This window comes from Hylobates moloch, unplaced genomic scaffold (assembly GCF_009828535.3).
Source record: "Hylobates moloch isolate HMO894 unplaced genomic scaffold, HMol_V3 SCAFFOLD_7, whole genome shotgun sequence".
Classification (NCBI taxonomy): domain Eukaryota; kingdom Metazoa; phylum Chordata; class Mammalia; order Primates; family Hylobatidae; genus Hylobates; species Hylobates moloch.
In genome coordinates this window covers 125,527,753-125,542,331 of record NW_026652282.1, presented here as the reverse complement: position 1 = coordinate 125,542,331, position 14,579 = coordinate 125,527,753, and the positions used below count along the sequence as shown (strand labels likewise).

The 14,579-nt window shown below is 38.1% G+C and overlaps 1 protein-coding gene across 2 annotated transcripts in view; it reads left to right on the top strand.

Annotated features, from left to right (window-relative positions):
• The window catches only part of PASD1 (PAS domain containing repressor 1), a 108,644-nt gene that overhangs the window by 85,345 nt on the left and 8,720 nt on the right, over nucleotides 1-14,579 (top strand). For both annotated transcript variants that reach the window (XM_058441576.1, XM_058441575.1), the window contains exons 10-12: nucleotides 1,534-1,621; nucleotides 6,621-6,744; nucleotides 11,078-11,265. In XM_058441576.1, coding sequence (XP_058297559.1) covers nucleotides 1,534-1,621; nucleotides 6,621-6,744; nucleotides 11,078-11,265 — 400 coding nt within the window. The remainder of the gene's footprint in view (nucleotides 1-1,533; nucleotides 1,622-6,620; nucleotides 6,745-11,077; nucleotides 11,266-14,579) is intronic.

Here is a 14,579-nt window from a genome sequence, read left to right as displayed (position 1 = left end):
TATACCATGTTGAATTGAGGTTAGATATCCACATGCATGTGCTGAAGGCAGTTGGATATGTGGGTCTACAGCCTGGGAAGAGGTCTTGAGGTAGAGCTGTGGGAGTTACCCATAGTTGAAGCCGAGGGATACGACATGGTCTGCAAGGCAGGTAATACAAAGAAATAACAGAACTCCAAGAGTAGCCCTGAAGAGGTACCAGCATTTATGATGTGAGAAAACATTCTATTAGACTAACGTGGCTTATAAATTTAGTCGGAGATTGAAAAATTATTTTAAAAATATATAATAATACAGGAATTTTGTTTTTAAATAATATGTGGGCAGATTTACAAGTGACTCCATTTATGTTTGTTTCATGACACTGAAAATCAAATCAGTAAGAAATATTTTATATTTTACATATTTCATATTTATTTTAATTAAATTAATGTTAACAACATAAAATTTTAATAAGTATATTTCAATATATACTTTTTATATATTTTAAACATTCTATATTCGATATAGGCCAGTTATACATGCAAATGACTGACTTAACTCATTAACTAGTTGTTTTATGCTGTGTAAAGCAATACTTCCTAAATATTACACATTTTGGATATCCGAAATACATTTTTCAAGCTCTTAATTTTTTAGTGTTAGAAATAAATGATATAAATAAAATGGATTTTTGTCAGGGTCCTCTGAAATACAGAATGGAAAATTTATCTCCGTTGGATCAGAATTCACTTTTTGAAACCATGTGGCATAACCCAGGTTTTCTCTTAATTATGTGTCTTCTGAATATGCTTGGAAAGTTTTATAGGTATCATTTTGCCACTGTCTTGCTGCTCTGAGGTCTTGTTTTTTGTAATATTTATTATCAGACTTTAATTTCTCATTCTGTGGAGTAATAGGGGCTTTTCTAAAGAAAAACTCGTGAAAACAAAATACATTTCAATAACAGACTCTCAGTTATGAAATTTTTAAGGCTTGAAACACTATTATCAACATTAAAAATAAGATTCTCATTCATTCATATTTTCTCCCCCCCATACTTAATTGGTGAAAAGTAAGCTAGTATTTAGACTCTAGTGTGCCATGAAGCTGCATCTCACCTTGTGCATCGAAATTCTAATTTTGATAGAAATGAATTGTTAATGAGCCCCGAGAATGGAGAGTTTCTCTAATTACAGGAAACAAAATTAAATTGGGCCTAAAGGCATTTTTTTGTAATTGCAGTTGATTTAAAAATTGAAAAAGAATATTCACTCATACACCTTGGCTTTAAAAATATTGGTTTGCTCCCCACTGTTAAAAAGGCATTGAGACCTGCAGCAAACTTCATTCTAATGAGGGCCCAGATGATTTTTTTGTAGATGTGCAGAACAACTTTGTGGGAAAATTGATACCTCAAAGATTAATGATGTTCTGTAGTAGGAAAAATAAAACAAATAGTTTTTATTTGAACCTTTTTATTGTATGATAGAAAATTTTGATTTAAATGGCAAGTGAGATATGCTTACCATCTCTCTTTTTACCTATTCATAGTAGCTCTCAAGGTCAAAGAGGACATACTAGCATGGAAGTCAAGTATGTTGAACCTGCTGCTGCTGCTGCTGCTGCTGCTATCTCAAACGTATGTACATTGAGGACCATAGACTACAATCTTAGACCCTTATTCATGTGATGTTGATTATTTAGTTAATGTGTGTTACTAAGAAGTATGTCATATGGATGTGATACATGAGCAGTGTTCCACAGTTGCCATCTTGTAGACATTTCTTATTAGGAGCCAGTAACTGCCAGACTTGGAATGGTCCGTGCAGTGCTTGAAAAAGAATTAAGCTAAGCTCTATCTCAGATGTTGTTCAGGGTCTTTTTGCCTTGTGAGTACATTTCATAATGGAAGTTTACTGACCTGCCTGGTGTAGAAAGCCATGAAGGCCAGAACCTAGCGCCTAATTAGCCTAGGTTGTCTGCATCCGTTCTCTAAGACAATGAATGTATCATCAATTTATTCATTAACCAGATACCACTAGAAAGAATCCTTAAGGGACATACATTAATAGAAACCTACCTGGGTCTACCCTCAGTGATCTGATGAAACTCTAGACTGGGACATGAAATCAAACTGCAAGGAGAAAGGTAGAGAAGAACAGAAGAGGTATTCCAGAAGGCATTTCCCATGTTAAAAAGTGACAGCGTGGTTCCTCACCTTACATGCCACTCCATGGGTATATGTACCACAGCTGATAGGCTGGATCACCACAGTGGTAACAGTGCTACAGAGAGAAAACATGACCGAGACATCAGAAGACAAGGGTTCGATTCCTGATTCTGCCACTTACCAGTTACGTAGCCTGGGGAAAGTTATTTTACCTCAGACAGCCTCAGTTTCCTCATCTGTAAAATGGAAGTAGTAATAATAATCTCCGCCAGGCTACCTCATAGGGATATAATAACGCCCAAAGGAATCTTATCGGGATATTTATTTTACTCCTATAATAGAGTGAAACCTCTGTGAGAGGAGAGACCATTGGCTGTCTTGTTGGTCAGCATATCCCCAGTATTTTGAACAAGGCTTGTTACACATAGTAGGCAGTCATAAATATTAGATGCACAAATGAGTACTCTATGTTAAAGCACTCTTATTTTTATAGAACTCTTCAAATATTTGGTAAAGGGATTTCAAGAGCAGTACAGACAGGCTGCATGCATAGACTCTAACTTTGGTTTTCAGGCCTCCATGTGTTTTGCCTGAATGAATTTGTATTGGGATCAGTGCAGACAGCAGGTCTTTTCAGTATTTAAGTTCTCCTGTAACATGGAGATGCCATGAGCACATATTTTAAACATGAAGTGCTGATTTTGTATTGAATTGTCCAAGTATTGCTCATTTAACAAAGTATGTCTATGTGAATAAAACTTTCTCCATTCTGAATAAGTACCTCTGCTTAACCTAATATTCTGTTCAAATAAGTATGAAACAAAGAGGAAATAAGGTAGAAGAATGCTAATTTAGACAGAGCAATGTTCTGTTTACACACAAACTAATTACAGGTATGCTAGGAAAAGGGGCCAAGCCAACCGTATAGCTCTAGCCATCAGTGTAACATCTACACAGCTGTCAGGCTTGCTTCATCAGCCCGTCAGTAAATAAATATTTACCCAGGGTTTATACTGTACTGTGTGTGAAGAATCCAGAGTCCTTAAACTTAGTATGTGTTGAAGAAAGCTGGATTGAAATATTCTCATTTTACAAAATATATAATGCCTAAGTAATTACAATATTTAGAGAAAAGTAGGCTTTTTTTAAAAAAGAAGAAACACATAATCCCACTGCTATGGCACAGCTGCTATTTAATTTTGCTTATTCCCATTCAGTCTTAGTCCACCAACATACATATTTTTCATGTAGTTACAATGAAAAATAGAGCTTACATTCTACTGCATACCCTTGGCTTCCACTTATCACTAAGTTCCATTTTTTTCTACAGTCACATTGATCATTTTTTAAAACTGTATAATATTCCATGAAATTGTGAGACCTGCTTCCAGCCAAGATGGAGTGAGGGGGCCAGGTTAACTTGCCTACCTGAAACGGGCAAAAATAAAACAGACAAAATATATGACACAACAGTTTTCATGATAATGGCCAGCAGGCAGCAAAGGCCACGGATTCTTGAGCAATTGGAAATCAATGAGAGGAACTCCACAGTTACCAGAGCTTACTACATAGCAAGTTTCTAGGCCACATTGCAGAGAGGGAGAACACATACGGAGCCCAGTGGACTGCCCGAGTTGAGATCGAGGTGAGAGTACAGGGAGACTAAGTTTGCTAGTGGAGTCCTAGAGAAGAGAGAGCTGCATGGAGAAAGAATGCCACAGATCTGTGAGGGGCCCCCTCTAGTATTCAGCAGCATATTGATTGGCATATTCAGTTGAGGAAGCTACTTGAAGTGGGGCTACGGGAAAACCATTCCAGAGGATTACAGAGAACAATACTAGTACTCACAAAGGGTTGGTAATAGTTCTTTTTTATTATTATACTTTAAGTTTTAGAGTACATGTGCACAATGTGCAGGTTTGTTACATATGTATCCATGTGCCATGTTGGTGTGCTGCACCCATTAACTCGTCATTTAGCATTAGGTATATCTCCTAATGCTGTCCCTCCCCCCTCTCCCCACCCCACAACAGGCCCCGGAATGTGATGTTCCCCTTCCTGTGTCCATGAGTTCTCATTGTTCAATTCCCACCTATGAGTGAGAACATGCGGTGTTTGGTTTTTTGTCCTTGCGATAGTTTACTGAGAATGATGGTTTCCAATTTCATCCATGTCCCTACAAAGGACATGAACTCATCCTTTTTTATGGTTGCATAGTATTCCATGGTGTATATGTGCCACATTTTCTTAATCCAGTCTATCGTTGTTGGACATTTGGGTTGGTTCCAAGTCTTTGCTATTGTGAATAGTGCCGCAATAAACATACGTGTGCATGTGTCTTTATAGCAGCATGATTTATAGTCCTTTGAATATATACCCAGTAATGGGATGGCTGGGTCAAGTGGTATTTCTAGTTCTAGATCCCTGAGGAATCGCCACACTGACTTCCACAATGGTTGAACTAGTTTACAGTCCCACCAACAGTGTAAAAGTGTTCCTATTTCTCCACATCCTCTCCAGCACCTGTTGTTTCCTGACTTTTTAATGATGGCCATTCTAACTGGTGTGAGATGGTATCTCATTGTCGTTTTGATTTGCATTTCTCTGATGGCCAGTGATGATGAGCATTTTTTCATGTGTCTTTTGGCTGCATAAATGTCTTCTTTTGAGAAGTGTCTGTTCATATCCTTTGCCCACTTTTTGATGGGGTTGTTTTTTTCTTGTAAATCTGTTTGAGTTCATTGTAGATTCTGGATATTAGCCCTTTGTCAGATGAGTAGGTTGTGAAAATTTTCTCCCATTTTGTAGGTTGCACATGTACCCTAAAACTTAAGGTATAATAATAATAAAATTAAAAATAAATAAATAAATAAATAAAACGGGAAAAAAACCCATGCCTCTCTTTTCAAATCCTTTAGCACACTATTCGTGGAGACAATTATGGAATAAAGGTGAATCCAAAACTCCACTGAAAACTGTAAAAGCATGTTGATTGTCTTCCTATCTGCATGGGTGCATTTTCACCTTAGTCCTGATTGCATTTTAAACTGGTATCTTTTTGCTTCCAAAGTAGTTTCTTGGCTTTGTTCTTTTCCAGGCCAATTACCATTACTGCACATGACACTGTCATTTAAGTTAATTTAAGCTCACTGCGTTTATATTGATAAGCCCAAACATATGAATACCCAAAAGTGGACATCTTAATTAACATTTGAGAATATAAATTTCTATTGAAAATCATCCAGAAAGCAAAGAGTTAGTGATTAAATCGATAGATGGCTATGAAGAAGAACAGAAGGAAGAGGAAAGAGACAGGTCATATCTCCTCTTAATGAATACCAATTCACCATAATCTCATTGTAAATAATGAAAAGATTGTCACATCCCCAGCAACATATCACTTATTTTAGGGAGTATAAAACATAATCACTTGAACAGTGAGGTTGCACAATTTCCTGAAGTTGAAATGCTGGGATGTGATCCAACAAACAGATTCTTTGTAGAAAAATCACCATGGGTCTGTGTCTTAAGCCAATCCAAAACAAAAGCAAACAAAATATTTTGTCAGGGGTGTAAAATATTTCACTGCTAAACCAGGTACTTAAATTTCAGTGGACAGTGATCCACAGACTATTCAAGAAGGATCCAGTTGTTCAGGAAATAGGAAAAGATCACTCAATAGAAATATTATGTATGTAGTTTAAGGCAACAAATGGCTTAAAGGTAGCCAGGCTTAGGAAAAAGAGCATTGGGTTTGGAGTCAATGGATTCTATCTCTCACTCTGCTCCTGTCTGTCTGTATGGCCTTGCCCTCTTTGACACTATCCAATGAGAACATTGCACTAGAAGCTCTTAGAGGCCTTTTCACCTCTCTGCTGAAAGTAGTTTTGCTAATAATACTTTCAACTTTAATCTGCCTAAAGACATGGAATAGTTGTTAAACAGCCCCCGGTTGGCCTTTTCTTGCTCTAAGCCTAGGATGCAAGTGCAGGAACTCTGGGAAAATGGCCTTATCAGTGGTGGTGCAGGTCTCCCACTGCTGTCCCATTTCTCTGTGAACCAGTGTGTTTGGGTCTAATAATGAGGAATGGGAGATGAGGTGACTATCATCCTTGGCTACTATCATGACAGCATCCTGCTGACACCACTGAAAGGCAGAATTGTTTTTGCCATGCCTTTTGATCTATAAACATTTTTTGATGCCTTTATTTTTAGTGTTATGTATACTGTGTTTCTCTTCTTGAGTTTGTCAATGTATACCTTGTGGCATCTATAATCTCTGCTTGTTATCTTCCAGCAATATTTTTAAGGAGGTATTTGATGATGATTTTTGTTAGGTTTTCAGTTGATTGCAGCAGTGTTAGAAATTATGATGTGAAATGCATCAAAGTTTGTATTCTGCCTGTGTTTCCTATTCTTTCTAACTCCAAAATGCAATGTCCTATCTTTCTCTTTTGGAAATGTACAGGACCAAATCGATATTGCAGAGGTTGAGCAGCATGGACCACAAGCAAACGTTGATATGTTTGAAGATTCTGATTCAACTTATTGCTCCAGCACAGTTTTCCCGGATGCTATTCCTGAATCTCCAGGTAGGTACATTTATGCATTTGGATAGGGACTATCAGAAGAAAAACAGTGACCTACAGGGTAGTTACAGTTTTTCAGATGAATATAATGCTCTATAATAGTGTGAAATCACAGAGTGAATTCCAACTTTCTTCATCTTCTGTAAATGTTTGAGGTGATGATTTGAGAATAATAAAAATGAGTATTTCATCACAGATTCACATACTTGGAAACGGTCTCTTCTCCTATTTAATTTTAATCTTCTAAAAATGGGCGCTGGATCTCAGTCCTTGAAGGAATAGCGTTTTATCTTTTTATACTCGTGTAGTCTGTTCTGCCATCACACAGTATTTGGATTCCAAAGAAACCTCTTGTTATTGAGTTTTCATGCCAATAAAGGGGGAAAGTGAGAGTCTCTCAGAAACAGTGATATTTCTTTCATGAGTTTCAATATTAAAGATATTTCGTAACCGTAATTGTTTAAAAAGCACAAAACTTCAGGAAATGGTGGATGCATAACGCAAATTATATCTCCTAATTAATCTTATCATAAATAATTGGTATGTGGAATCTTCTTATATAGAAGTAATAAGCTCTATTTTAATTTTTATTTCACTCTTTTTCAGTTTTTAAATCCAATTTTAATATCTCCACTTTTAAAATTCTTAGTTAACAACTTTTCCATTGTTGCTGTCGATCTCAAAGCTATGTTTAAAAAATCCCTTCCAAAACAATTGATTTTTGGCAGGAGAGGTCAAACTCCGTGAACTCATAATTCTGATTTCTAAAATTTATAAGAGCATTGATTGCTTTAAACCTATTTATCTGGACCTACCATTGTAACTTTGCTATAGAGAATTACTTGTATTCACTACTGTTAAGCCAATGATGGAGAAATCCTTATAACCTTCCACAGATGACTGTTCCAACAAAATGAGCATATTGAAATGGCTAGCAGCTTATGGCTGATATGGTAGAAGTCAAGTAACTCCTAGGTTTCTCACTATCACTTACAGATAATTTAGTAGCTTTGTTTACTTGGAATCAGAAAATTAAAAGATGCTAAACTGGGCCGGGCACGGTGGCTCACGCCTGTAATCCCAGCACTTTGGGAGGCCGATGTGGGTGGATCATGAGGTCAGGAGATCAAGACCATCCTGGCTAACACGGTGAAACCCCGTCTCTACTAAAAATACAACAAATTAGCCGGGCGTGGTGGCGGGCGCCTGTAGCCCCAGCTATTCGGGAGGCTGGGGCAGGAGAATGGCGTGAACTTGGGAGGCGGGGCTTGCAGTGAGCCAAGATCTTGCCACTGCACTTCAGCCTGGGTGACAGAACAAGACTCCGTCTCAAAAAAAAAAAAAAAAAAGATGCTGAACTGATTTGGAAAATTGCTTTTAGTGGAAAAAAGAGTTAAGCAGAAGAATTTAGCCAACGGTCTAAACACTGGAAGTATCCAGAAACCAGAATTTTTCAAAATATTTTCAATGGTCATCCCAAACTCATGCTATGATTGAAGGACAGTTTGCTCATGACCATAGCATGGTAAGGTATGCAACCCTGCAACCCCGGGCTGCAAAGAGCAGATAGGAAGTGACAGAGTGGTTCATTCTGCCTAATCCAGATGTTTCTCTTTTCCAGATTCCAAAATTATTTCAAGATTATTTAATCCTGACATAATTTTGGACTTAAAGAAGAGTTGCAAAAATAGCACAAAGAAAAAAATAGAAAAGTAAGGGAAAGATACCATTTAGGATAACCTTCATTTAGCTTCCCCTCATGTAACATTTTACACAACCACAGTACAGCTGTCAAAACTCAGAAGTTAACATTGATGCAATACTTTTAAGTGAGCTTCAACCTTTATTCAGTTTTCCCAGAAAGTTGTTTTTCTGTTCTAATAACTAATCCAGGATCCCTCATTGAATTTAAATAATATGTGTTTTTAGTTTCTTCCAGTCTTTGACAGTGTCTCATTCTTGCTTTTTTTCTTTTGTCATCTGATACTTTTGAAGGATATGGGCCAGGCATTTGACAGAATGTCCCTCAATTTGGGTTCGTCTGATGATTTTTCAAGATGAGATTGAGGTCTTGCATTTTGGGGAAGAATACCACAGATGTGATGTGCCCTCCTCAGTGCATCATATCAGAATATACATGATGGTATATTTTATTGCTGGTGGTGTTAACTTGATTGTTTGGTTAAGGTGGTACTGTTTTCCCCTTTGTACTTACCAAATATTTGAGGGGAGCTACGTTGAGAACATGCAAATAATGTTTTCTGTTTCTCCTTAAGCTCTCCTTCACATTGTAGCATCATCAGTGAAACTGGCCTACAGCAATTACTTCTAATGCCAATTTTTTATTTCCCTCGTTTTCCGTATATTTATTAACTGCAATCTTGCTGTAAGAAAGACTTGCTCCTTGTCTCTCTTTCATTCATTTATTCATACATTCATTTACATCAGGATGAATCCATGGGCATTTTTTTATTATTTGGTTTGCAATCCAATACCGTCATTAAAAAAAATTGTTCCAGCTTTGGCTCATGGGGCTCTTTTAGGTTGGCTCCCTTGTCCTTTTTCATGTCTGCATCTTTTTTTTCCCTTCACTTCCTTATTTCCATTATTACATGTTGTCATTGAAATCAACCCCTTCTTTAAGGAACCTTATTTAGGTCCTTTATTTCGAGAGTGGTATTTAGAAACAAAGATCTGGGTGCTAGTTGTACTCATTGTTACAGGTGTGTCACTACTTCTAAACCCTCTCAGTGGACTAGGAAAGATGTCTATTCATACTAACCCATGCAACCATATACAACCATCTGTATTTATTTCAGCATGTAACAACCAGCAACAACAATAACAACAGGAGTTCAGTGATAGTTCCCACTCCAGCCCAGTATCATAGGGTTCATTCTAGCCTTTTCTGTCTGCTTATTTGTAATTTGTATTTCTGGCAGTGAGAAATCTGGCTTTCATTATCTATAGTATATTTATTGATTTTTCCAATACATAAACATTTATAAAAAGTAGTTTCACAATTGCTAACCTGTACCCCTTAAGGAACAAATTTACCATTTGGAATTACTTTGTGTGTGCATTTTTTTTGTCTTTAGCTTTGCAGTATCCAGGCAAACATCTCTTTTCTGAAGTTCCTGTGTTAGCTTCTTTATTTCTCTCCCCCGTCACTGTGGGTATGTCATTTATCTGTAATAGAATTAGATTCATTTGTTACAGTCTGTATTTTCGCCTAGGTTTTCCTACCTCCTGATCAATTTATTTTCAAATTTATATACAGTAAAATTCACTCTTTGATATATACAGTTCTATGGATTTTGACAAATGTTAAGAGTCATGTATCCATTACCACAGTACCAAACAGAATAGTTCCATCACCCCTGAAATTCCTTTGTGCTCCCTCTTTGTACTCAACCTTTGTCTCCCATCCCCTGACAACCGTTGATCTGTATTTCACCTCTGCAGGTTTCCCTTTTCCAGAATGTCATGTAAGAGGAATCATACGACATCTAGCCTTTTTGGTCTAGCCCCTTTCACTTAGCAAAATGCATTTAGGAATCATCCATGTTTGTATGAATCAACGGTTCATTCCCTTTTATTGCTGAGTAGTACTACATCTTATGAATATATCAGGTTTTAAAACTTCATTCACCTGTAAAAGAACATCTGGGTTGTTTCCAAGTGTTTTTTGATCATGAATAAAGCTACATTAAACATTTGCATAGAAGTTTTTGTGTTGTATGAATATAAGTTTTCAACTCCTGGTTGTGGGACTGCTGGGTCATTTGAGAAGTATGTGTTTAACTTTATTAGAAACTGACAAAATGTTTTCAAAAATGTCTGTACCGTTTTGCATTATTCAAATAATGTTCTCCACTGTGCTTTTCAGGGCTGTGGAAACCAAGTCATGTCATAACACCTCCCAGAGCACTTTGAGCACTCCCGAGGTCCCACATTCTGGGTAACCCAATTGTGAAGAAGTGATTTATGACTAGATTTTATTTGGTTTTATCAGTTGGATGGTACTAAATCTCCAAAAGCAGAGCCAAAATAATTTTATAATGAATGAAGTGACACTAACAAATGCAGTGGGTTTAGGCACTAGCTTAAGCTGGAGGGTAGGCAGTGCTAACTTCAAACACTCTCTCCCTTTTCTTCATTTTCAAATATGAACAGATTTTAAACATAATATTCTGAATGATTCCTGGCACCTGACACGTCTCATCCTTAACATGGGCTAAAATGACCCTCGTACAGTCTTTTTGATAACATTAGTACTTTTGCTTTTTAAGTCATAACTCCCCTGTGCTTTCTTCCTCAGCCTTATCCTTGCAAGGTGATCTTGAGGTGAATCCATTGTACAGGGCAGACCCAGTGGACCTGGAGTTCTCAGTGGATCAGGTGGACTCAGTGGACCAGGAGGGCCCAATGGACCAGCAGGACCCAGAGAACCCAGTGGACCTGTTGGACCAGGCAGGCCTGATGGATCCAGTGGACCTGGGGGCTGCTGGCGCAAGTGCTCAGGTACCTCTGAAAGTCTCGCTTCACTCGCTTCACATGTTTGTCTAGACAGCTAACCTTGCAAAGTCCAAATTTTCACTCTTGTGACCAGTTTCACTTCACAGAAAGTATGTTTGCTACTTTTTCAAAACTATATCACTATTTCTGTTATACTGGATTTTCAGATGCCGCTGAGAACTCAATGGACCCTCACAAACAGGGAGATTGGAGGTTCTCTAAGTAAGACCAAATCCCTGTGCTCTTCTTAATATGAAATCCCATGGACACTTTGTACTTGAGGGAAAGTTTGAGCCAAATAAGAAGCTTAGCTACTAAGAAAAGATGGTATTTTTAAGAGCCCTGCTTTTAATCACCTGTGAGAGCATGCTAACCATCTCGAGGGAAGACAACTTTCTGGCCTACCCATACCAACCCTCTCCCTGCACCACAAGCTAGGTTTTCCCAGTGGAATTTTTATTAGGTTAGAACATACATTTCAGAGTCGTTAGATATACCCAACCTTGAAACATCAGTACCAATGTACGGTCCAAGGCCAAATCAAAATGGTTGGATTAACTACTGTGTAGTTCCTCTACCCCGAAATGTGTGTACATAACCACAGATTTCGACGATCATCTTTTATATTAGACAGGATTATTAAAATCAGGATTAGAAGCCAAGCTAATGAGTTTATGGTCAGTTACCTGGAATTGTATGCGTTCATCACTGAGCCTACGATGAGTGACTCCGTTTCAAAAGGATCCTCATCTAATGAAAATAATTAAGGGCTAGAACACAATTGTTTGAGTTTGGCCCCAGCAGTGTGGCCTTGGCAAATTACTGAGCCTCAGTTTCTCCATGTTGAAATGGTCTTGCCTTGCAGGGATTTTCAGACTGCTGTGAAAATTCTTTCAGCTATTTAAAAGGAAATTTCTGTGAAAATCTGCTGTGGCCTGATTTATGTCCTTATCATGCCAAAAACTTGTGGTCCGCCTTTCACTGTTGACAGGTTTATCTTCTCTTTTGAATTAACTTGTAATTAAATTAAGTATAACTTTTAAAAAATCACCAAAATAACCAGCAATGAATGTGTGTCATCTGGCTCTGCATGTGCTAGTGTATTAGGCTTATTTCTGGGTGCCATGTATCAGCAACCTGGAGTATATCCAGAAGATGGAGATCAGGAGGAGGAAGGGGCTGGAAAGCATCTTAATCAGTTGCCGAAGACACTGAGAAGGGAAGAATGGGAAGGGACAGGACAGCTTTATCCAAGTAGTTGAAGGGTCATAAAGTGGAAGATACGGTTCCAGAGGATCAAGGAAGCAGTCTGGCACTATTAGCCCTTCTCAGACGGATTAGGTCACCTCTCAAAATAGCAAGTCCTCTCTCCTTCAATGGAATGGTGAGAGTCAATGCTTGGCAGCTCCTTTTCCGGGAACAGCAAAGAAGATTTCTGCTTGGAGAGGGTGAGAGGATGTGATAACCTGTAGGGTTTGTCTCTTCCAGTCCTGAGTTTAGAGGGGTGTGTGTGTGTGTGTGTGTGTGTCTGTGTGGGTGTGTACACGCGCGTGCATGTGTGTGTTGGTTTTTTTTTTTTTGGTCTAATGAATGTCTGCTTTCTTATAGGAAGAGACATACAATACATAGTGAAAGAAGGACAAGTTGAACAATTTTCAGTGGACTAAAAATACATATATAATTTTTATTCCAAATAATGAAAACAACAACTTGTAGGGTATTCTCTCTCTTTCTCTCAACTCATCTATGTACTTACGTTACTCATAAAGGGTATTGATGAACCACAGTATAAGTCTATTTTTGGTTTCTGGAAGTTGCAAGTATAGGTACCTTTTTCTTATCATTAATGTTGTAAATTCTTTATCGATCAGGACTGTGGCTCTCTGACCTTGTTTATATGCATGGTATCCAGCACAGTTCAGGGCAAATAGCAATTGTTCCCAGGCCCTACTTCCAGCCTTGAAAGATAATTATTTTCCAAGAATCTCATCTCTTTTCTATCCCTCTCAGCCAATCAGTTGAGAAGTCTCATCCACCTTTTTTTTCTCCTTATGTTTTTTTTATTATACTTTAAGATTTAGGGTACATGTGCACAATGTGCAGGTTTGTTACATATGTATACATGTGCCATGTTGGTGTGCTGCACCTATTAACTCGTCATTTAACATTAGGTATATCTCCTAATGCTATCCCTCCCCCCTCCCCCCACCCCACAACAGGCCCCGGTGTGTGATGTTCCCCTTCCTGTGTCCATGTGTTCTCATTGTTCAATTCCCACCTATGAGTGAGAACGTGCGGTGTTTGGTTTTTGTCCTCACGATAGTTTGCTGAGAATGATGGTTTCCAGTTTCATCCATGTCCCTACAAAGGACATGAACTCATCCTTTTTTATGGCTGCATAGTATTCCCTGGTGTATATGTGCCACATTTTCTTAATCCGGTCTATGATTGATGGACATTTGAGATGGTTCCAAGTCTTTGCTATTGTGAATAGTGCCGCAATAAACATACGTGTGCATGTGTCTTTATAGCAGCATGCTTTATAATCCTTTGGATATATACCCAGTAATGGGATGGCTGGGTCAAGTGGTATTTCTAGTTCTAGATCCCTGAGGAATCCCCACACTGACTTCCACAATGGTTGAACTAGTTTACAGTCCCACCAACAGTGTAAAAGTGTTCCTGTTTCTCCACATCCTCTCCAGCACCAGCTGTTTCCTGACTTTTTAATGATCGCCATTCTAACTGGTGTGAGATGGTATCTCATTGTGGTTTTGATTTGCATTTCTCTGATGGCCAGTGATGATGAGCATTTTTTCATGTGTCTTTTGGCTGCATAAATGTCTTCTTTTGAGAAGTGTCTGTTCATATCCTTCGCCCACTTGTTGATGGAGTTGTTTGTTTTTTTCTTGCAAATTTGTTTGAGTTCATTGTAGATTCTGGATATTAGCCCTTTGTCAGATGAGTAGATTGCAAAAATTTTCTCCCATTGTATAGGTTGCCTGCTCACTCTGATGGTAGTTTTTTTTGCTGTGCAGAAGCTCTTTAGTTTAAATAGATCCCATTTGTCAATTTTGGCTTTTGTTGCCGTTGCTTTTGGTGTTTTAGACATGAAGTCCTTGCCCATGCCTATGTCCTGAATGGTATTGCCTAGGTTTTCTTCTAGGGTTTTTGTGGTTTTAGGTCTAACATTTAAGTCTTTAATCCATCTTGAATTAATTTTTGTATAAGGTGTAAGGAAGGGATCCAGTTTCAGCTTTCTACATATGGCTAGCCAGTTTTCCCAGCACCATTTATTAAATAGGGAATCCTTTCCCCAT